This window comes from Callospermophilus lateralis, chromosome 5 (genome assembly GCF_048772815.1).
Source record: "Callospermophilus lateralis isolate mCalLat2 chromosome 5, mCalLat2.hap1, whole genome shotgun sequence".
Lineage (NCBI taxonomy): Eukaryota > Metazoa > Chordata > Mammalia > Rodentia > Sciuridae > Callospermophilus > Callospermophilus lateralis.
In genome coordinates this window covers 124,039,912-124,065,160 of record NC_135309.1, presented here as the reverse complement: position 1 = coordinate 124,065,160, position 25,249 = coordinate 124,039,912, and the positions used below count along the sequence as shown (strand labels likewise).

At 36.4% G+C, this 25,249-nt stretch overlaps 1 protein-coding gene across 1 annotated transcript in view; it reads right to left on the bottom strand.

Annotated features, from left to right (window-relative positions):
* The window catches only part of Cdc20b (cell division cycle 20B), a 47,564-nt gene that overhangs the window by 10,961 nt on the left and 11,354 nt on the right, over positions 1-25,249 (bottom strand). Inside the window, exons 3-6 of the mRNA XM_076857697.2 lie at positions 17,165-17,387; positions 14,817-14,947; positions 9,715-9,808; positions 4,356-4,472 (exon numbers count right to left, since the gene is read on the bottom strand). Coding sequence (XP_076713812.2) covers positions 4,356-4,472; positions 9,715-9,808; positions 14,817-14,947; positions 17,165-17,387 — 565 coding nt within the window. The remainder of the gene's footprint in view (positions 1-4,355; positions 4,473-9,714; positions 9,809-14,816; positions 14,948-17,164; positions 17,388-25,249) is intronic.

Here is a 25,249-nt window from a genome sequence, read left to right as displayed (position 1 = left end):
TGACATTGGCTAAATTATATTGTTATATTGTGTGCATGTATAAATATGTAACAACAAATCCCACCAGTATGTACAATCATAATGTACCAATAAAAAGTTAAAAATTAAACACACACACACACACACACACACACAGACTCATTGTCTAATAAGCAATAACACTTATTACTTATGCTCAAAGATACCAATCTAGAGACATTTAAAGAACAGGGCAGATTCATCTACCATTATTAGCATACATGAATTCTGTCTAACACATCATTAAAATATGAAAGCAAACAATTATTTTGGAGTAATCCTTAAACCTAGGATAAATTCATGTTGGAAATGCCATCATCATTTCTAACCAAAAGTCACCAGAAACTGAAGTACATCTAGATGAGATGGTGGCTCATTTGTGGCACCTATAAGTTGTCTGTAGCATCCTCCAGCTCATACTAACAAGAATTCTGACTGGTAAGAGAAGCCACCATATTTTTATAACCACTTATTAAAATGTACTCTTATTTCTTTTAAGGCAGAAACTCTTATCCTGACCAACATACATCAGTACAAAGTTATGATGCACACCAGTTCTATTACAGTGAACTAAGCCTCCTACAACATATTCCTCCCATTAAAACAAATATGGACTTTGGACAAAATGTAAAACACAAACACCTGAGGACCCTGGAAAGGTAGTGAAATCAGGTAAACTAAGTAAGGAGTCAAAATATGGAAAACCTGCCCAAGTGAGAGTGTCCCACCTTTTTCCTCACTTGGCTTTGCCCTGAGGGCAAGTGCTCCAGTCACTGAGCACCACCTGCAGCAAAGACGCTGTCAGAGAGCCCACCATCTTTCTTATCCAGGAAATCAAGAAAAGGAGTTTAAGGTGGCCAAGATGTGAGAGGAAGGTCTAAAGGGAAGAAAACCACAGAAAAATGTCCTCCAGCTGTGAGTATATGAACTCACAGACACCTCAGTCTAACCCCTAAGTCATGCAAGTGCAGGGGAAACTCAACATAGCCTAGCAGAGGCTTTCAGAAATGAACCGAGATTTAAAACATTCATATAAGTAAGTCTTGGCTAGACTTAGGTCCACATATAGGAAGGCAGACCCAAACCAACATAGTCAAGGATTAAGAAACTAATCTAAGATTTAAAATACAACACATAAATGGCAAGATAAAAGTGTGAACCTAACCATGACAAAACAATAACATTCTACACAAATCCAAAGTAAATACCTAAGAGTATAATGTCCAGAACACAATTAAAAATTACTGGACACATAGAGAAACATATCAATAGAGGAAAACTACAAGATGACCAAGAAAGAAAAATTATCAGACAAAGACTCTAAAGCAACTATTATACTTTACATAAAATAAAATGCATTTGAAATTAATGAAAAGATAGAAAACCTCAGCAGAAAAATATTTTTTCTAATAAATAAAATAGAAACTATAAGACAAAACAATAGAAATAGAAGGTACAAAAACTATAAAATGGAAATTTTATCACTGAAAAATACAACATCTGAAAAATTTCATGAACAGGCTCAATAGCAAAATGGAAATGATAGAGGAAAGAGTGAGTGAATTTAAATACAAACCAACATAAATTAATAAGGAAAATATGGAGAAGAAAATGAAAAGAAAAAAAAAATTAATGGAGCCCCAGAAACTTGTGGAATGTTATCCAAAAAATCTAATATATGGGTAACTGGAACCACCAAACCTTCGAAGCAGGAGAACAAGCCTTCAAATGATCATGAGTTCTCACCAGAAGCCATGGAGATCAGAAGTCAATAGAACAACATCTTTAAAATATTGGAAGGAAAATCTTCCAACTTGGATCTTCAAGGATGAAAGAACATTGGAATTGGTAAATATTTTTCCCTTTTAAGAAATTTAAAATACTTTTTCAGTTTTAACTATTTAAAGTAAAAGTTATAACAGTGGTGAGGTTTTCAGTGGATATAGGTATAAAATATATGACAACTCAGTGACCTAGAAAACAGGAAGTAGGAGAGACCTGTGAACTATAAGATCTTTATATGCATCTTGAGTTAAATGTACAACTATAAATAGACTTGAGAAAGTTTGGACTACACTGAAATCCCTACAGCAACAACTAAAAAAACAATACAAAGAAATACAGTCCAAAAGACAGAAGTAGAAAAGATGTCCAAGAAATGAGCATTGGGCGCTCCAACATTAGAGTGCAGGGAGGCAGAAGAGGAAGAGAAGGAGGAAAGGAAGGAAAGAAGGGAGGGAGGGAGAGAAAAAATAAAAGACCAGAAAAGACAGAACATAAAACTAGGAAGTTTATGTGTCTATTAAAAAAAAAACCTAGGGGCAACCCAAGAGAGAGGAATATCAAAGAGGAGGCACAGATCAACAGTCTCAGATGTGGATGACAACGTAAAGAAAATGAGCTCTAAGAAGCAACCGTTGGACTTAACAAGGAGGGTTTCTTTGGTGATATTTGGAATAGCAGTTTCAGTTCAACAGTGAGATTTAAAACCGACTGCAGTGGGCTCAGGACAATGTGGGGAAATGGGAAATAGTATAAACACCTTTTGACAAATTTGCTGTGAGGGGAGAAAAGAAAGGGGCTACAGCTTGAAGGAAAAGTGGGAATGAAAGAGGGTGTTTTGCTTTATAATGTTGTGGTTTGTTTAATATTTCTTGAAAATTTATCCTCCTTAGGTGGTCTTGACAATAAATTCCCTTGGAAAAAGAACTACAAAACAAAAGAGGACAGAAAAGTGCTCCCTTTAGTGATTTTGTCTTTTTCTATTCATTCCTCTCTGTAGATATTTCCCTTCTCTCTGCTCCCCACTCCTCTACAGAGTTCACATTGGCCCTTGCCTTCAACCTTAATCATCCAGCTTGGTTCATTCTCTCTTCTAACTTCATTTATCAAAATAGGCCAAGCCTCTGCCATGCCTCACTGCCTCCTCTACTATGACATTCCAAGAACAGTTCCCCCCACCCTCTAGAACACCTGCCTGCACCCTGTCTTTCAGAGACATCACCTCTCTCCTGCTTCAAAAACATAGAATCATCTTAAATTCATCCATCTTGCCCAGTATTTTTACTCATGGAGTATAAATAGACCCTTAATCTTTAGTAATTCTCTCCTGCTAAATGCTTTCTGTATACTCTACCATGAATGCTCCTTTACATTTTTCCTAGTCAACAAGTCCCCAAACAAGTATAGGTTTCTATACCTGACTTTTGAATTTCTTCATGATCTGCATAGATAGGTACATACCTACCTATGCACCAGTCCCTAATGCAGCATCTTCATTGCAATTAATTATCATTAATTACCAATATTTTGTCTTTGATCATGCTGTTAGCAGTACCAAAATTTCTCTTTCTCCCCTCCACACTTACAAATCCTACCCATCTTTCAAGACCCAGATGAAGTCTGAATATCTCCAGAGTCTTCCTGGACAACTGTAGAGCTCACCTTATAGCTCATTATATTGCATAGTTTATTATTTATATTCCACATTGTCATGTTGGTATCAGTTTCATGTGAGTTAGTACTGTCTTCCTAAGTAGATTATAAGTTAGGCATTTAATAAGCATATCCAATGTGGTAACTGATTTGATTTACCCATGTTAAAACATGCATAAGAATAGGCCAACATTAGTATAGTTCATTCTAATACAATAAAACAAAAATGTATTTATGAGCCAGGTACTATGGCACAAATCTGTAATACTGCCAGCAAATCAACAGGCAGACGCAAAAGTATCACAAATTCAAAGACAGCCTCAGCAACTTAGTAATACGTTGTCTCAAAAATATTATTTTAAAAGTCTGGGGATGTAACTCAATGGTACAATGGACCTGGGCTCAATCCCCAGTATGGCAAAAAAAAAAGTATTTATGAGTAAAAATCCCCTTGTTCTTCTACCAATAAAATAACACCCTTTGCTGAACATCGAAGTTGCACAAGGAAAAAACAACTACATTACTACATTAACCATAGTTGCATGGTACTTCATTGGAATATGAGACACAAGGACTATCTTATTCTTTCAGAATCAAACTTCTAGTTTATGCCAGAACACAGAAAATATTGTCATTTCAATTTTTTTTTTTTTTTTTTTTTTTTTTTTGTACCAGGGACTGAACTCAAGCGCACCTAATCACTAAGCCGTATTCTCGGCCCTTTTTTGTATTTTATTTAGAGACCAGTCTCACTGAGTTGCTCAGGGCCTCGCTGAATGCTGAGGCTAGCTTTGAACATATGATTCTCCTATCTCGACCTCCCAAGCTGCTGAGATTACAAGTGTACACCACCACGGCCAGCTCATTCAACTTTTTAATTCACAATCTAAACAATAACTTACAGTAGTCATTTCGAAGACCAGTAAGATGAATCTTCACCTCTGGTTGACATATGGGATAGTTTTTATCACAGAACCTTTTAAGATGAAAGAATTCATCTCCGACTCCATATTGGCAACCTAAAAGAACAAACATTTAGAACAAAGTTCTAAAAAGTCTGAAAATATAATGTTTATCCTTGTAGGTATTAATAGAATACAAATCAAAAAAAGAAAGTGGTCATCATTATAGAAATTGAAGTACAAAGAACTGGGGAGAAAAAAATGAAGAGGGGAACTAGGGTTATGGCTCAGTGGTAGAGCGCTCACCTCACATGTGCAAGGTCCTGAGTTCAATCCTCAGCACCACATATAAACAAAATAAAGTTATAAAGAAATAAAAATGAAGAGGACTTCAGTATATTAATTTAAACAAGAACATTAAAAATTATCCTGTGGCACATTTTAATAAAAAGTATATTAGTGCCAGACTTAAGTGTAGATAACAGGTCTTCTGGGGAACACATAGAAATACTACATCAGGCTTGAACATTTTATTCTATCACATAAGATTTTAAAACTGAAGTGAATTTTGTACATCAATGTTCATCACACCCATGCTTACCTGGTGGACACACACCCTCCTTTAATTCTTTGTCAATAAATATTTGTTGATTCATTGATTTTAGCTTTTTCTCTATTTCTGTACCAAAGCATACAGAGTTATCACTTTGGGCTCATTTTACCAGGACTACCTAAGTCGTGATGGCATCTTTTGTTCTCTTTTCTCATTAAAAGACTCCACTAAGTTCAAACCACAGACCACTGTCTTTTCATCTTCAACCACTTCTTTATCATCAAACTGAGAATGAAAGAATCAATAGGAACCAAGACAAACCATGTGATTTGTGGTCACTGTGACCCAAATGGCTTCTGATAAAGGCATGAGAGCTTCACAATGCTACACCGTTACACCAAATTATTACTCATAAATTCCTACTGCAGGAACACAGATGGTCTGCAACTTAACAATGGTTCCACTTAATAATTTTTCACCTTTACAAAGGTATAAGAGCTTACCCACATCATTATTCTGTTTTTCATTTCAGTACAATATTCCAAATAAATTGCATGAGAGTTTCAACTCTATTTATAAGATATGTTTTGTGTTAGGTGACTTGCCCAACTGTAGACTGATTTAGTGTTCTGAGGATGTTTAAAGTAGGGCAGACTAATAGATTATGTTTGGTTTTATTAAATGTATTTTCAACTTACAATGAGTTTATTGGGACATAGCCACATCACAAGTCAAGGAACATCTATACCTCTGAAAATGTATAAAATAATGTTATTTGAGAAATAAGACAAGAAACATGAATAGAATACTGTTAAAAAGGGACACTGCAAAGAAATTACTCTTTAAAAATTAAAACTAGGATAACCAAAATTAAGATTTAATAAGGCTGTTGGACAGGATTGAGGTAATAATTCAGGAGAGAGAAAACAGGTGAAAAAATGGAACAAAAAAGATAGAAAAGTGAGAAAACCAATACAGAAAGATCAACACAATAATTTCAGTAAGAGGGCTGGAACTCAGTAGCAAAGCACTTGCCTAGCACATGTAAGGTACTGGGTTCAATCCTTAGCACCACTAAAAATAAAATAAAGCATGCTTTCCATCTATAACTACAAAAAATTTTTAAAGTAATTTCAGACAGAAAAATTAAACAAAAGTGAATAAATTAAAGAATAATTAAAGATACTTTTTAAGAACTATAGACTATGAATCTCTAAGATTGAAAAGGCTCACCAAGGAGTATTATAGCCTGGATATGAGGTGTTTCCCCCAAAAAAGCTCATGGTGTTAGGCATTGCAGAACTGTTCCAAAATGAAATTATTAGATTATGAGAATTGTCACCTGGGATCAACCCATTGATGGATTAATAATTTGAATGGATTTCTGGGTAGTAATTGAAGGCAGGTAAGGTGTAGCTGAAGACGGTAGGTCACTAGAGGTGTGCCCTTGGGGATTATATATATTATTGTTGGTTCCTTGCAGATTCTTTCCCTCCCAACACCCTGCTTCCTAGCTATCATAAACTGAGAAGCTTTCCTTCACCAAGCCCTTCCACCATGATATTCTGCCTCACCTCAAACCCAGAACAATGGAGTCAGCCAACCATGGACTGAAACTCTGAAGTTTATCCTCCTCTAAGTTGTTCTTGTCAGGTGTTTTGGTCCCAGCAATTGAAAGCTGAATAACACAATAGGTACTGAAAAGTAGGTCATCATTGTGACTAACCTGACTGTGTGGTTTAGAAACCTTTGGAAATAATTGTTGGAGAAGTTTAGAAAAGTTTGGAGTTGCAAGCTGGAGAAGACTTAGACTATTGTAAGCAAAGCTTAATAGTAAATTCTGGTGTGAGTTTAGAAGAGCAGAATGCTAACAGAATGTAGACACTAAAGACTGCTCATGAAGCTTCATGAGAAAAAATCTACTGGGAATTGGACTAGTGGCCATTCATTTTACATTCTAGTAAAGAAGTTGCCTACATCTTGTTCAAGTCCTTTCTATGAGTCTGAATTTTAAAATGATGGATGAATTCATCTGATGGAGAAAATTTCAAGGCAGCACAGCATTCAAGTGGTGGCATGGGTTTTGCTGGTGGCTTTTAGCTAAATTTACTGTGATAATCAGGAGCAGAAAGCAGATAAGAAATATTTGAAAAACTTGCAGTTTGACCAGAAAAAAATCATGTATAAAATAGAACCAAAGAAGGTGTGGTTGTTGAAGAGATTACTGTCACTGCTGATTCTGCAGGAATGCAAAATGCTGGAGTTAAGGATTTCAAAGAAAGGCCTGGGAGGCCAGGCAGAGTGTGGCAGTATTGTAATCTCTGCAGGTAGCCCCTGAGAGGGCAATGCAGGAAGCTATAAGAAGGATGCCAAACCTGGAACAGAGACTCCATAAATTAAGGCATGCCAATAATGTGAAAAGTCTACCAAGAAAAGCTGCTAACTGTGAACAGAGCCAGTCTAAGAGAGAGATCAGGTGGTATGTGACTGTCAAGATCAAAAGGGTGGGGCTGCCAAAGCCCTCTGGGGATCATATCTTGCCATCATGTGCCTCAGAAGCTAGACATGGAACTACAGAATTTGTTTGCTCTGCTAGGTTTCAGTCTTGTTTTGATCCCATCCCTTCTTTCTATGTGCCTATTCCTGGGAATTTTATTCCTTAAAATGGAAATGTTTACTCTTTGCCATTAAATATTGGACATATAACTTGCTTTTTTATTTTTATAGAGAATCACAACCAACAGTTGGCCTTGAGACTCAGATGAAACTTTGGACTTGACTTTTGGGCAACGCTGGAACTGTTAAGACTATATGGACTCTTGGAGATAAGCTGAATGCATTTTGGATTATGAGATGAACATGAGTTTTTGGAATCCATATGTGGAATGTTATGATTTGGATATGAGGCATCCCTCAAAAGCAAGAGGTGAAATTATTTGATTATGAGAGTCATAAACTAATCAGTGGATTAATCCATTTGATGGACTAATGATATGAATGGTTTACTGAGTGGTAACTATAAGCAGGTAAGTCAAGGCTGGAGGAAGTAAGTCACTGGTGGTGTGCCCTTGAGGATTTTATATGTTGTCCCTGGCTTTCTCCCCCGTTCCCCCTTTTCCTCCCCTCTCACTCCCTCCCGCCCCCTCCTCTCCTTGGCTACCATGAGCTAACAACCCTCTTCTGCCATGCCCTTCTGCCATGATGTTCTGCCTTACTTTGGACCCCAAGTAATGGAGTTGACTGACCATGGATTAAACCTCTAAAACCATAAGCCCAAAATAAACTTTTCCTCCTCAAAATTGTTCATGTCAGATATTTTGATGATAGCAATGAAAGCCTAACTAACACAGTGAGTACTTTTTTTTAAAGAGAGAGAGAGAGAGAGAGAAAATTTTTTTAATATTTATTTTTCAGTTTTTGGTAGACACAACATCTTTATTTTATTTATTTATTTTTTAATGTGGTGCTGAGGATCAAACCCAGCATCCCGCACATGCCAGGCGAGTGTGTTACCGCTTGAGCCACATCCCCAGCCCATGAGTACTTTTTTTTAATGCCAAGCTTCCTCATCCTGAAATTTTAGAGCACTGGTGATAAGAGATATTTCTAAGAGCATCCAGGGAGAAAATGATAACGGCATACAAAGTATTGGAAATTAAAATAACATATGACGGCTCATCAGCAACAATTAATGCTAGAACACAATAAAGTTCAAAATTCTAAGCAAAACTAGAATTTATAGCCACTTGAACTATGAATCAGATATAGGAGTATTAAAAGGACATTCTCAGAAATAATGGACTTAACATCAAAGAAGATAAGTCCCAGGATTATAACTGTGCAATTGGCTAAGGGAACAAGCAGCCTGTTTAGCAGGTTCAGAAGGAGGTTACGGAGGAAAACAGAATAAAGTAACCGCATGGAAAATGTTATCAATAGTTGTAGAAAAAACACTGGAGGGGCTGGGGATGTGGCTCCAGCGGTAGCGCGCTCGCCTGGCATGTGTGCGGCCCTGGTTCGATCCTCAGCACCACATACAAAGATGTTGTGTCCGCCAAAAACTAGAAAATAAATATTAAAAATTCTCTCTCTCTCTCAAAAAAAAAAAAAAAAAAAAAAAAAAAAAAAAAAAACACTGGAGCATTTAGAGGAAACATTAATAGTTTATGGACATCTGTTAAATGAGGCAAGTAGGAAAAACAAAGCTATATTTAAAAAAGAAGAATACATATGGTATACTACTTGGCTTGGTGGTGAATATAGTTTTATAGGAAGATGATATAAACACCAACTACTAATTTGATTTTTTAAAAATATGATGTGGCCATGTCCAGAAACCAAAGAATGAAGCAGGAAAAGAACCAAGTTCTTATCTACTATACTAGGAGGTCATGATAAAGTCCAAAATTATAAGAAATAAAAGTTTGCCAATATTATGCAAAAATATATGTAAATAGCACGAGAATCACTGGAAAAGCTAAGGGTGGTACCCTCTAGAAAAACAGGACTTGTGGGCTGGGGTTGGGGCTCAGTGGTAGAGCACTGGGTTCTATCCTCAGCACCATGTAATAAATAAAGAGAGAAAGAGAGAGAGAGAGAGAGAGAGAGAGAGAGAGGTTTGCTGTCATTTTAAAAAAATTATTAAAAATAAATAAAACTTGGGGTAGAGGTGGTTAAGGGTAGAGGATTATGAGAAGCATCCATATCTTACAATAACGTTTAACCTAATATATTTTAAAACAAGGAAAAATTGAAGGATGAAAGGTAATAGGAAAGAAGGACAAATGAAAAGTCTTTGCCTCATACCTTTCCAAATACATTGGGATTTATCACAGAGCTGCATTTTCCCATCAGTTTTATGAACCACTTTCTGGGTAGAAAATAATTGGTTTGGGCATTTCTGAAAATAAACACACATAAAGAGAATGCATCTTTAGAAACACACTTGTACATCTCAGATGCAATAAATGAATGCAGAGTTATAACTAATGATTCACTAAGAAGTTCAAAGATTACACATTGCTATAGCTAACACCACAATAATTACTATTATTTATTAACTAATCACTGTTCAATAAAAAATGCTGAGGGTTAATAAAAATATATATTGCTTATATATTTATACATTATTTATAATCTCAACAACCCTTATAGCAGATATTAATTAGCTAAATTAAAATTATTTTTTATTTTTTAGCCTAAAAATCTACTTAGCATATAAATCAATCTCATACTATTATACCTTTACCAACTAAAATACAGACAGAGATCTTAAGAAATTTGTCCAGATTTTCATGAGCACAAAAATTGTTATTAAACTGGGCCAGTATATAAAGCACATTTCTGACATTCCTTCATCCAACTTAGATCAAAACCAGCTAGGACAATTAGCAATAAATAAATGGAAAGAAAAAAGCTTATTGGAATTTTCTAAAAACATACTAATGAATAGTTAAGGTAGATAAAATTCATTTTTGTTCCTTCACAACAGCATCTTATATGTATGGCAATATCTAAATTTCCAATGATTCAGACCAAAATCTTTCTGACAGGCATCTTTTTAATATTTTGGTTTCTCTCTCAGTCTTATCGGACATAATAAACATTGCCCATCAATGAATCATGTTTTTTTATATATATGTCCAAGGTAGAAAGATGCATTTGGGGTAAAGAATTCATTGTTGTGGAAACTATCCTAAGCACGTGCTTGGCAGCACCCTGGCCTTTACCCATTGGAGGCCCCTCTCTGACCTGTGACAATCAAAACCATTCTCAGACATTGCAAAATGCCCCATAGGCACAAAATTACCCTGAGGTGAGAACCACTCATATTAAATAGCATTTCTAAAATGGCCTGCTGTTCAGTAGTAGCTCAATGTAACTCTTTTTTTTTTATTCTTTTTTTTTTTTTTTTAGTTGTAGATGGACACAACACCTTTATTTTATTTACTTATTTTATGTGGTGCTGAGGTTCGAACCCAGTGCCCCATATGTTCGAGGTAAGCACTCTGCTACTGAGCACAATCTCAGCCCCTCAATGTAACTCTTTACAGATTCACTTATTCAGAATCCCATAGAATCCCCAAAGCTGAACAAGGCATTTTCCCACACATGCTTCTCTGTTCTGTCTACTCAGAGGTGCTCATTACTAGTGAAATCTACTTATTACTTTAACTAACAACCCAGAGCTCACCCATATGAATTCTCAAAGACTCCACAGCTAGTCAGGCCCTCACTGTAGAAACATTCTCCAGGTGATCAGTGAGGACTGCATGAAGACCACATGTGTTTACTGGAAAGTATCTTTACCACACTTGGTGCTTTTTGACTTCCTACTGGTCACGACAACAGATGCTCTACATAGAGCTGTAAAACAGTTTCTACTATCCCCTGCCAAGTTCCCTCAGTGATGTACTAGCTGGCATGACAATTGCTGTAAGAAAGATCTTTCCAACACCACTGTGAGCCTACAGAGCCACCAACCTTTCTGCCAACAACTACCAGACAGGATATGGGGAAGGAAAAGGGAATTTTTGAGGGCCTGGAGAGTAAAAATTTCAAGCATCAGTGTGGATGCTAATGACCTAGTCCAGGGTGATTTCAACACACCTCTCTCACCATTAGATAGGATTAGATAGGTCATCCAGATATACACTGTGACGATAATATACCATGACCAAGTGGATTTCATACCAGGGATGCAAGGTTGTTTCAACATATGCAAATCACTAAATTCACCACCTAAATATAATAATTAAGGACAAGAATCATATGATTATCTCAATAGATACAGAAAAAGCCTTTGACAAAATCCAGCACCCATTCATGTTAAAAATGCTGGAGAAACTAAAAGTAGAAGGAACTTATCTCAACATTATAAAGGCTCTATATGACAAACCCAAAGCCAACATCATACTGACTAGAGAAAAACTGAACACATTTCCTCGAAAATCAAAAACTAGACAAAGATGTCCCCTCTCACCATTCCTATTCAATATAGCCCTTAAAACTATAGCCAGATCAAACAGGCAAGAAAAGGAAATTAAAGGGATAAAAAGAGGAAAAGAAGAAGTCAAATTGTCTGTTTACTGATGGTATGATCCTATAACTAGAAGTCTCAAAAAAAAAAAGCCACCAGAAGACATCTAAAGCCAATAAACAAATTCAGCAACGTAGTAAGATATAAGATCAATACCCATAAATCAATAGCTTTTTTATATTCCAGTAATGAATCTGCTGAGAAAGAAATTGGGAAAACTATCTAACCCATTCACAATAATCTAAAAAATACATATACCTAGGAATAAATCCTCTACAATGAAAACTATAGGACACTGAAGAAAGAAACTGAGGAAGATCTCAGAAGTTGGAAAGACCTCCTGTGTTCTTACAAAGGCAGAATTAATATTGTCAAAATGGCCATACTACCAAAAGCATTAAATAGATTCAATGCAATCCCCATCAAAAAAAAAAAAATGAAAAAGCAGCCTAAAATTCATTTGGAAGAATAAAAGACCAGAATAGTCAAAGCAATACTGAGCAAGAAGAGCAATGTTGGAGGCTGCACAATACCTGATCTCAAATTATATTACAAAGTTATAATAATAAAAGAAACAGCATGATTTAATATTAAAATAGACATGAAGATCAATGAAATAGAAGACACAGAGACAAATTTTTAATAAACTGATGGGAACAATTGTTATCCTTATGTAGACACATGAAACTAGATCCTTATCTTTAACTCTGGACAAAAGTCAAACCAAAATAGATCAAAGACCTTAGAAATTTACAACCAGAGATATGAAAAACTGCACTCTATATGTGTAATATGAATTGTAATGCATTCTGTTGTCATGTATAACAAATCAAAATTTAAAAAAATTTTAAAAAGAAATTAGCTCAGAAACTTTGCAACTGCTAGAAGAAAACATAGGTTTAACACTCAAACATATTGGTGCAGGCACCAATTTCCTTAATAAGACTCTTATAAAGTTCAAGAAATAAAATCAAGAATCAATAAGTGGGATGATGCTAAATTCAAAAGCTTCTCAATAGCAAAGGAAATTATTAAGAGCGAGAAGAAAGATCCTGAAGAATGGAAGAAAACCTTTGCCAGCTATTCCTCCTACAGAAAATTAATATCCAAAATACATAAAGAACTCAAAAACCTTACACCCAAAATAAAATAAATAACACAACCAATAGATGGGCAAAAGAGCCAAGCAAACATTTCTCAAAAAAAGAAATACAAATGATCCACAGATAATATGAAAAAGTGTTCAACACCCCTAGTAATCAGAGAAATACAAATCAAACCTACATTGAGATTTCATCTCACTCCAGTTAAAATGGCAATCGTCAAGAATACAAATAATAAGAAATGCTGGCAAGAATGTGGGGGGAAAGGTATACATCTACATTGTTGGTAGGACTTTAAAGTAGTACAACCACATTGGAAGGCAGTATAGTGATTCCTCAAAAAAAAAAAAAAAAAAAAAAACTCTAGGAATGGAACCACATTAGGGCCCAGCTATCCCACTTCTTGGTATTTATCCAAACAAATTAAAATCAGAGTGCTGGGGTCGTGGCTCAGTGGTAGAGTGCTCGCCTAGTATACTTGAGGCACTCAATTCAATCCTCAGTACCACATAAACATAAAATAAAGATATTGTGTCCACTTAAAACTAAAAAATAAATATTTTATTTTAAAAAGAATTAAAATCAGCATACTAACAGGCACTTCAATGTTTATAGCAGCTCAATTCATTCCAAGTTATGGAACCAGCCTAGGTGCCTATCAACAAATGAATGGATAAAGAAAATAAGGTATATAAACAATGGAGTTTTACTCAGCCATAAAGAAGAACAAAATTATGATATTTGTTGGTAAATAAATGGAACTAGAGAACATCATGCTGAGTGAAATAAGCCAGACTCAGAAAGTCAAGAATCAAGTGTTTTCTCTCATATGTGGAAGCTAGAGCAAAATAAGAGGGGGAAGTGGGTGAGGAATTCCATGAAAATAGAAGGGAGATCAGGAGACTAGAGGAAAGGGAGGAGGGAGAGGGAGAAGGGACAGAAAAAGAGCAGAACTGTAGGATGATATTGACCAAATTATTCTATGTACATTATATGGACATACCAGGGTGAATTTCACCTTTATGTATATCTATAAAGCACCAATTAAAAAATTATAAATAAACAGAAAGAATATTAGTAGAATTAAGGAAGGGAGGAGGGAAGGGAAAGAGGAAATACAAGGGACCAAAATGGAGCAAATTATATTCTATGCATGTATGGTTACATCAAAATGAACCCCACTATCATGTATAACTATAATGTAATAAAAATCATTTTTTAAAAATAACCTGGTTCAGTCATGAGGCTAACAACATCCTTAATTATCTCAGTAGAACTCTGTAACCATCCCTCACTCTATGCCCTACAATAAGGCATCCAACAAAAGACCTGCTCTAACACATTGATACAGATACACACACACACACATATGAACACCTATACATGTATGTATGTGTGTGTGTATATATATATAAGTATATATATATATATATATATATATATATATATATATATAATGTATGTATGCCACATTATGTATATATATACACCATAGTATGTGCAATTGTGCTATATTTTTGATCTTTACCTCACTGATGGTTTTCCTCATTTTCACTTTTTTGACTGGTTCTAACAACATGATTTGGTGGAATTTTTTTTCTTAAGTGCCTCTATTCATATTCATTTGCTCATTTTTTTCTCTCAATAATCTATCATTTTTTTCTTACTGATTTTTAAGGGCAGCTAAGCAGCTCTTTACTCACATTTGAGACTCAATTATCCAAGCTTCTTAAGCTGTAGGATCTTCACTTTTCTCTCTTACCTACCTGACTTTTAGAGGCAACATTTTCCTTTACAGCTCTGTCCAGAGCATGAGGTGCCTCACAAACACAGAGAGCAGAGTTATTCCTTTCATAACCTTCTTTGGTAGGAAACTTTAGTGGCTCTTTGTAGATTCCTACAAGAAAGACACTTAGCTTTAAATTTGGTTTTTAATATAACAATCACTTTGCAGGTCTCACCACAGAATCTCCCACAATAAAACAGAATGTGAGGTCCAGCATGAAAACCCAGGATGGGGGTAAGAGAAAGGAGGAGAGAGGGCCTTACTCAGAGCACTGGGTTCATAAGTGAACGCTCATGAGAAACTGCTTTAGTAGCCTCTGAATCAGGGAAGAAATGCTGGATTAAAGGTCTGACTCCAACTACAGCATCAGTGGTAGAAATGCTTCACCTCTTCATAGAAAGTACAGGCTTGCACATTTGAAGAATGGATGGAAAGAATTCAATAATTTAAAAAGATGGTGCAAAGACTATCTGATTTGCCCATACTATGATCATCCTGCAGGAAATCACTACAGGAAATTTTTGTGTTGTCAATCATTGGTGCTCACTGCATGATCATGAGAATATCACTGTCATCCCCCACCCCTTCCTACTGCAAAGAAATGTTACAAAAGTCAAGTGAGATAGCATCAATGTAATACTAAGTTAAAAACAGAAGTAAGTGTTATTTGCATTAATTATTTCACATTTGTGTCCTTCTCAAGGTTGAGAATGCCTTTTAACAGGTTTTTTTTTAAAAGAAAGAGAGAGAGAGAGAGAGAATTTTTTAATATTTATTTTTTAGTTTTCGGCAGACACAACATCTTTGTTTGTATGTGGTGCTGAGGATCTAATGCCAGGCGAGCGCACTACCACTTGAGCCACATCCTCAGCCCTTAACAGGTTTTTAACTGCACTGGCAACCTGTGAAGGCATCCTCTAAGACTAAATATATGCCATATTGCTTGTTTATCAGAGGGGCCAAGAAACCATTGGAAAATTGTGGCCTTTTGAATGTAACAATCCCTTCTTCATTTGGAAAACCATGGGCTTGGTAAAATGTTGCTAATGTTCTCAGAGCCTGGTATATTCAAAATCTAAGAGGTGTTATGTTACGTTAAAGGAGGAGGAGGGATGAAAACATGAAATGTTCCTCAAAGCTTTATGTCCTATTCCTTGTCCTGAGAAAGTATGCATGCTTTCTTCCTTGTGTCATTTATACAAGGGTATAAAGTAGAAAAGGCTAGCTCTCAGAACCTCAAATGAAAAAGGAAAAGTGCACTTGGATGCAAGTACTGACAATCATCCCTATCATAAACAAAGAGGTCAAGTCCACCAGCCAAAGAAAGCAGGGACCTCTCAGGTTTCCTGTGGTGAGCATAACTGCAAATGAACCTCTCTCTATGTGTCCCTTACACTTCTGAAACCAAGAAAAGAAACACCAGCAGCAAAACACTTAGAAACCAATTTATCTGATTAATGCCCAGTACTAAATTAAATAGAAAATAAAGTGGACTTTCTTGTAAATACATATTGTCTGAAATTTTAAATTTCTCACATAAGGTTTTACTAAGAAACAACCGATAAATTGATTTAGAATCTAAAAAAAAAGGGAAGCCCCCAATTTTAGCCAGAGATGCCCCTAAAGCAATCAGCATAAAAACTGCTCCCCAATTACAATGGGACTCAAAAGATTTCTTTCAGAAGATAGTCATAACACTGATCTTTCTTAACCCTGTATCTCCTACCGCTGCATTCAGCTGATTTCAGAATTGATACTTGTCATTACAGAGGAATTTCATTGGTTTAAAATGATTTGGATTCCCTTTCAATCTGTAGAACTACAGTGCCTCACTGAGAAGAATTGGCACAACTGTCAACATTTGTCTTTATAAAAATGCTGATAGTCAAAAATTATGTTCCCTAGGGTTTTTAAAGGGAAGAACAGGAATTAAATCACTAGATGAGAGGTGACAAATTTTGCTTATCAATTTCTTATTCAAAGGGAGGGAAAAGGTGGCTCATGGTGGTGTACACCTCTAATCCTAGCAACTCGTAAAGCTAAGGCAGAGCATCACGAGTTCAAAGCCAGCCTCAGCAAATTAGCAAGAGGCCCTAAGGAACTTAGTGAGATCCTGCCTCATAATTAAAAAAAAAAAAATAGAAAAAGGGCTGGGGATGTGATTCAGTGGTTAAACACCTGGAGTTCAATCCCTGGGACCAAAAAAAGGGAGGAGGGGAGGGGGGAAAAAAGGGAAAAGTGGTTGACTAGATATGATACTAAATAGTTCTTTAAGGCAAAGATTCTCTCAGGAATACATTCCTTTTAACATTTCAAAACTAGGCTCACCTGGAGTCAAGGTGTCTTTCTCAGGTGTTCCCAGCACTGATTGAAGGGATTCAGGGATGTCAGTGGTGGAAAGCTCAGCTCCAAAGGAACAGGCCAAGTCCCCGGTTTGCCTTTGCTGCCATCTTGTGGTGATTGGGCTACTGGCAACAGGAAACTCTGCTGACAGGCGCTTCAAAAAGTTGCTCTTGAAGTTAGAATATGTAGTAGTAACTGAATCCAATACCTGTTTAACAACAAAAAAAGCCACAATTTATAGCAAACTGAATGATGCAAAAATAAAAATTCCTTACAAGAGAATTACAAGTGAGTTATCTAATACAACACAGAATATGTGGGTATAAAATATTTTAATTTTTGTGACCTGGGAGAATATTAGATTGTTAGATAGACAGAGGGTGAGTCAGGGAGATCACAAGTCGAGAAAGCCACTCTGGTCAACTGAGACCCTTTATCAAAAGGGCTTGGGGAGTAACTAGTGGTGGAGAATCCCTCGGTTTAACCTCTAGTGTGGGGGAAGGGGGGAACATACATGGGGCTGTGGCTGTAGCTCAGAGGCAGAGCTAGCATGGGTGAAGCACTGGGTTCAATCCTTAGGATCACATAAAAATGAAACAAATAAAATAAAGGCATGCTGTCCATCTACAACTACAAAAAAAATTAATCCCATTATATATTTAGAGCCTCTACTGAAGAATCTGTAGACAAACCAAAATAGTTTAGGAAGTAATTATATAGATTTCTCCATTTTTCCAAATTTTCAGCTGATTAAAGTTAATTTTTAAGACACTATGGGACCAAACAGAGGATATCTGGGCCTCCGTAAGACTAGCCAAGCAGCTCCTGCCCTTGCGGGTGGAGGAGCCACCATCGCTGAAGATGTAGTTAATTTTGAAAAAAAATTAACTTGCTCAAGGGTTTCCTTGGCATCCTAGAACTTAAATATTCATTTAAAAAAAAAAAAGATCCTGAGTTGAAAAGGGGGAAATAAGGTCCATTATCCTCTGGCTCAGCTCTGTCACTCTGTCAATCTTGACTGTTTCCCATTTTTGGATCTCCTAGCCCATCTTTACCAATATGCTCTCCAACAGCTCCTTCAGGAAAGCATCTCTGACCTTCCATTCCTACCCATTCAAGTTTCATCAGGCAACTTGTTTGGGGCCAAGTAATGGTCCCCAAAGATATCCAGATCCTAGTTCCTAGAACTTGTTATTGTCACCTTACATGATAAAGGGACTTTGAACATGTGCTTAAGGATTAATCTAAACTGAGATGGGAAGAATAGATCCTAAATTATCTTTTTGAGTCCTGAATGCAATTCCATGTCCTTCTAAGAGGAAGACAGAGGGAGATTTGGCTACACACAGACAGGGAGATGGCAACATGATCACAGAGGCAGAGGCCTGAGTGATAATGCTCCCACGTCAAGAAATGCTGGCAGTCATGGGAATCTGGACAGCAAGGCATGGATCCTCCCCAGGAACCCCTGGGTGAAGCAAGACCCTGCAGGCACCTTGGCTTCTGCGTAGTGAAACTGATCTCAGAACTCTAGCCTCCATAAGAGAATAAATATGTGTTTTAAGCCACCAAGTTTATAGTAATTCATTACAGCAGTTGTAGGGAATCGATGTGCAGCCTGCATTGGACTTCCACAGCTGACCAGGTGTGCCTCCAAAACAGCACCACCACATTATATTATTAACAATAATATTTATCAAGTGCTCAATAAGCAAGAGTGTAGAGCTAAGCGGTGCATCCAAGATTCAGGCCACTGCATACGGTTATACACACATTGCCTCCATGAGTGGCACCCTTTGAAAAATGCAGTGTTCAATCTTCACAATGAAGAAGGGCGACCCTGCCAAGGTTTGAACTCTGGCAAATCAATCTAATCCCTGTGCTTTGAGCTCCTGGGCTCATCCTCCCACTTTTCTGCTTATTTTTATTTTTCTCCTACTATATTATGCACTCCTGAAGACCAGGGACTTTGTCTTTTACCTTGATAGCTTTGGGGCATAGAATTATTTATTAGCATCTCAGAACTCCATAATGAATAAATGAATGAATCTCTTCTCTTAGAGACCATTGGTGTTAAAAAGGCACAAGGGATTTAAGAAAGAATCCAGAGGCAAGGAAATAAGGCTAATTTCTTTCCTCTCCATTAATAAGAACAATTTTAAAATTGGATGAGGTAAAAGAAACATTTCTCTAGAAACTAGAGACTGATATAAATGAAGCAACAAGATGCATCTGGGCATTTTAAATAAGGGCAAGTCTTTAAAGCAGATAGCCGAAAAGCAAATAACCGAAAACCCTTCCAAAACCAATACTTGTTAGTGAGCTATGAAAAAATAAACATGACAAATAAGAAAATTCCCCTCCTACAGACAAACATTTTTCATAGTCTTCAAATAGGAAGAACAAGCAATAAAATAAATTTGCAGCCAGGGTCCTAAATGGCACATGTCTTCCTAGATCCATGTTATCCTAAATACATTCCCTGTGATGGGCTGCAGGTTTTGTCCCTGGCCATACACTATTTAACTTCATCAGTGGCTGAAGTGGACATTTATTTATCAAAATGGTTGATTGTTTTAAGTTAAAATATTAAAAGATAGAAATGGGATTCAGAATAAAATGTGAGATCAAAAACCAATAAAATTAAATGTATGGTTCTTTTCACTGTACAAGCAAAAGATGGGAGAGAACCCCTTGCAGATTAAGACCACACCACTACAGTATAGGTCAACAGAGTAGTGAAATTGCCTTTTTTAAAAAAGAACAGTATAATTTTAGGAAATATAAGGGGAAAACGGTGTTTGGAATAGTAGCAAGCAAAATCCCACTGTTTCTGGACCAGTCAGAACTCATCTGGAGAACAGTTTCTGGACTCTGAACTATGATTCAAGAAGGGAGATGGACATGACAGGATTCAAAACCCAAGTTCATTTGGAGGAAAGAAACCACAATCAGGGATCAGAGTGATGATAGTAGCAGAGTATCACCCCAACATATGTGAGGTCCTCCTTACATGAGGACATTTAATCTAGAAGAAAGAAAACTCAAAAGGAACTGTCTTCGCATATTAAAATGATGCAATTTATGAAAACAAGAAAAACTTACTCTGCATTGCCCCTATGGCCAAAACAGGACCAATGAATGGGGGAGATAAATTTTTATTCAACACAAAGAACTTTCAAAGAATTAAAGAACAACTTCTCATAACACTTTGAATATAAAATAAAATTCTCAGTCCTTCCACTAGGTATATACTGTTTGTAGTGGTACAGATGAAAATGTTTTAATAGTTCCATACTTTCAATGTAAATGTTTAATGTTTTTAATTTTTAAGTAATGACATAAAGTTTCCCTTATTAAAAAAATTAGCAAAATAAGTAAATATATTCAAATAAAAATGTTAAGTAAATAAATTATATGCAATTATAAAAAAATGTCAGAGGACTCATGCAAATGACCACAGCTCAGGAAACACTGAGTTTCAATGTTTTTAAACTTTTGTTCCAGGATCTATCTCCTGCTGAGGAAATGCCTGTCGCATAGTTTCAAATGACTCAAGTATTTATTAATAGAGAGGAAGAGGAAGATAAGAAAAATAAGACAAAGAAGGGAAAAAGGATGAATGACTCCATAGTCCAGGCACATGGGTTCAGCTTGTTTACCCTGAGATTCTCATCACACTGACACTGTATCAGGAGGAATTCAGAGCACCAGGGCCAACAAATAAATAGAAAGGAGCCTAGAGAGGTTAAAAATAAGGTCAGGAAGTAACAAAATGAAACAACTAAGAAAACAGAAACAAATGGATCTATCTAATCTGACACACAAATCATTTAGAGGGTGGGGAAAACCTGGACATTCCAGAGGAGGCATGCTGATGTTGCTGGAGACTGTGAGAACCTCATGACAAAGTCTAAAGCAGCAAAGATGGCCTGTGGGCTCAGGCATAACCCTACCTGTCCTTCCTAACCTCTAGATGTCTGCCCCTGCTGCCACCCACCATCAACCACCCTAGGAACAGCATTCTGTTCACAAGACATCTCAAATTTAGGGTCTCAAAATTTCTGACCATTTGGATAAGTCCAAAAAAAAAAAATCCTCTTCTTATATTTGAATCCCTAACTGCCTTGGCATCCTATTGGATGGGCAATAAAACACAAGCTGAAACTGTCAAGATCCTACAGATGATGATAATGTGCTGTATATTTCAAACAGCTAAAAGAAAGGATTCTGAATGTTTTCACCATAATAAAATGATAAATATTTGAGGAGATAAAAAAGGTTTACTGATTCAAACATTATACAACATATACATGTATTGAAGCATCACATAGGTAGCCCATACATATGAATAATTTTTAAGATTTTTTAATATTTTTAGTTGTAGATGGACACAATATTTATTTTATTTATTTATTTGTATATGATGCTGAAGATTAAACCCAGTGCCTCATACATGCCAGGCAAGTGTTCTACCATTGAGCTACAAGCCCAAGCTAATTTTTAAGTTTTTAAGTATCAGTTTAAAAATAAATTTAAATCAAGGGCTGGGGTTGTGGCTTAGCAGTAGAGCACTTGCCTAGAACATGGGAGGCAGTGAGTTTGAGCCTCAGCACCACATAAAAATGAATGAATAAAATAAAGATATTGTGTCAAACTACAACTAAAAAATCTTTTTAAATAAATAAATACATTTTAAATCAAAGACCATTTCCAGGTGGGAGGTACTATTGTGCTCCTTTGCCAATGCCCACCACAGGGGCTCCAGAGCGTCTTTAGCATCCTTCCCTTTTCTTGCATCTCACTGGCAAAGGCTGCATTCACTGAAACTGTCTTCTCTTGCCTTGTTGTTCTGCAGACCTCCTGGGACACCTTCCAGATAACTTCAGTACACATGGACAAATTTTTTGCTGTTGTTTTCCTCTTTCTCCCCTTTTTAAGCTCCTACAGTGATTTCTTATAAAACTAAATGTCTCCAGATGAATAAAACCCCTTCACCAAAGTACTACAACAATCTTGCCTCCTGTTTTCTTCTAAACGTATTTTATCAATTACAAAGAAATGCTTGAATACAGAAGAAATAATTTGAGTTATGAAGTTGAAAGTCCTAAACACCACTCCATTCACGAGTTCTGTGATCTTGGCTGAGTTATTACCTTCTTCCTATATCAAATGATTATTACAAGGAAAATAATGTGTATACTAAAAGAGATTACATACAGTATAAAGCACATAAGGAAAAGTAATTTTGTGCAAGGGTCAATATAAAGCTAAAACATAAGTTATTTAGCACTCACTTATTTTCTGCCTTATAATTCTTCCTTGTTTCATGTATGCTCTCATATCTCCAAAATTGCTTTTAGTTTGTAAGGGCCAGCTCATTCACTAACACTTTATTTATATCCTCTACAAAGCCTGAGTTGGTTAGCTGAGTCAATTGCTTTATCCCACTGTGGACTCCATGTCTTCCCCTAGACTTGACCTTTACTCTCTTCCTCTCCTTTAGGTAGTTTCCCTTAATCTACTAAAAGAGTATTTGTGTGGGGTTGTGGCTCAGTGGTAGAGCACTTGCCTAGCACATGTGAGGCACTGGGTTCGATTCTCAGCACCACATAAACATAAATTAAACAAAGGTATTGTGTCCATCTACAACTAAAAAAAACTTTTTTAAAATAGTATTTGCGGATGTTTTTAGCATACTGTTGCTATACAGAGAAATCTGCAATTATGATATATAGTTTGAGATTAGTCTTTCTATAGGAAAAAAACATGGAAAATGAGAACAGATCCCCAGAAGTTGAGAGATGATGTTGTCAAAACATATACAGAGAAAGATTCTGCTAAATGAACAAAGAGGTATATGCAGGGGCTAAATCTGTCTATATCTAGAACCAAAATTCTCCAAACCATCATTTAACAGACCTAAATAAACATTCATATATTATGATTTCATTATTTCAGATTCTCAAGACTTAGGATCATTTAATTACACACAGATTCTTATTTCATCCTTTATAAGAGACGTACACTTACACTTTCAGAGTAGTGTTCATATTTAGTAAATCTCAGGTCAAGCCTACCTAAGCATCAGACTTGCATAATCATTCTTATTTATGAAGCATGCTGGCTTATACAGCAATTATTGGCAAGTTTGTTGATGATGTTGTTTTTTAAAGAGAGAGAGAGAGAGAATTTTTTTAATATTTTTTAGTTTTTTCAGTGGACACAACATCTTTTTATTTTATGTGATGCTGAGGAGGATTGAACCTAGCACCCCGTGCATGCCAGGCGAGCACACTACTGCTTGAGCCACATCCCCAGCCCTCATTGGCAAGTTTATACAGTGTAAGTTTGGATCTCTCAGATTCATTCAATGTTTAAATTGTCACTCAATGTTCAACGTGCTTTTAAAACAATGGACCAGCAGCTATCATAATGAGTTTATCAAAATAATATCACCCCATGGGATCCTGCCTGGGGAACAGTCAGTCAACACCCTTCCCAGACATAAGCATTTTGTCTCCTCATCTCAAAGCACAGCTGTAACCGGACAGTTTTACATGTATAGCATGCATTCTATGAATTAACTTTTAAAGTGCAAGTCTTGAACCATTTGCTTGGACTGCCCAAGGAGTTAATTAAAACATCTAGTATATTCGTGGAGACCTGCAACATATCTACTGTGTAACCCAAACAAGATTGGAATGTAAAGGCTCTCAAACTTAAATGTACAAAATCTAGAAAACTACATGTTCTGATTCAGGAAGTCTGAGGTGGGACCTACAAGCCATGTTTCTTAAAAAATGCCCAGGTGATAGCCATGCTGTAGGCCCAAGAATCTCACCTGGAAAACAAGACCAAATAGATACCATAGCAGTTCTTGTGGAACAGGTAACACAGGGACATTAACAATTTAAACAACTCAGCCAGAATTCACCAAAGTAAACTACCACAGTTGAGAAGTAACATAACACAGTTTGTGTACATTTTTGTTCTTTACTAGAAAAAATGTTTAAAAGAAATACTAAGGTTTGGGGTTTGTTTGACTTTTGGATGGATTTTTGGTTTTTGTTTTCCTATTCATTCTTAGGCCATGAAGGAAGTATTAAAATGGGTCCTCTTACTAAGCCCAAGCTCAGCTACCCCCAAACACACAGAAGGAGGGACCAGAGGAAGAGCAGGATTTCCACCTGAGCACCAGCTCAAAAGCTCCAACACCCAAAAGGTGGCAGGAAAGGCACTCCCACAAGTTTCTCAGCTCACTCTGTGCACTTTCTGGAAACTCACCATAACACTGTGCCCAAGTGGACACACCTTATTCAGAACGTGCATTGTCTTAAACTGCAGATTCTAAGGTGACTGATGAACCATGAATTTTAGGCTATGCAACTATTTCTCCCCTTAAAATCTATGATCTTTAGCAATTGACAGTCAGACCTCCTGAAACAGGAAACTGCCAGAAGAAAAAAAAGATAAAAAATAAAGCAAATACTTGAAGGACCCAAGTAAATGAGGGTTTGGGGGGTGGGGGGGTTGATAGAATTATTTTTTAACTGTTAAATAGATCTATTATAGAGTTCAGTATTTTTAAATATACAGGTGACATCTGTTGGTGAATTGTGAAATCATTTTCATGGCAGAATCAGGCTGCTTAAAAATGCAATGGACATAGTTGTCTTGCAGTTCAAAGGAGAAGTATTACATCAGGAAAATTCTCAGGGCAATTTAGATGTGTGTGTGTGTGTGTGTGTGTGTGTGTGTGTACGCACGCGCGCTAAGTTATGCTATACATGTCTTATTTTCTATTTACTTTTACTGCATTCTTCTGGAATTGGATTGCCTTAGCTAGATGAGACCAGAATAAATAGCCTTTTCAAATATATCATTGTGCTTTCCACTATAAATTCCTTGAATTCATGTAATATGTTTAATCCATACAGATTATAAAGTTCCTTCAGGTCATACATCATGTTCATAGTTCACAATCTACATTCTATACCTGGGCATCATACCTACCCAGTTCTCAATAGTTTGATAAAGATAGGATGCCTACTAGGACAGTTAAGATTT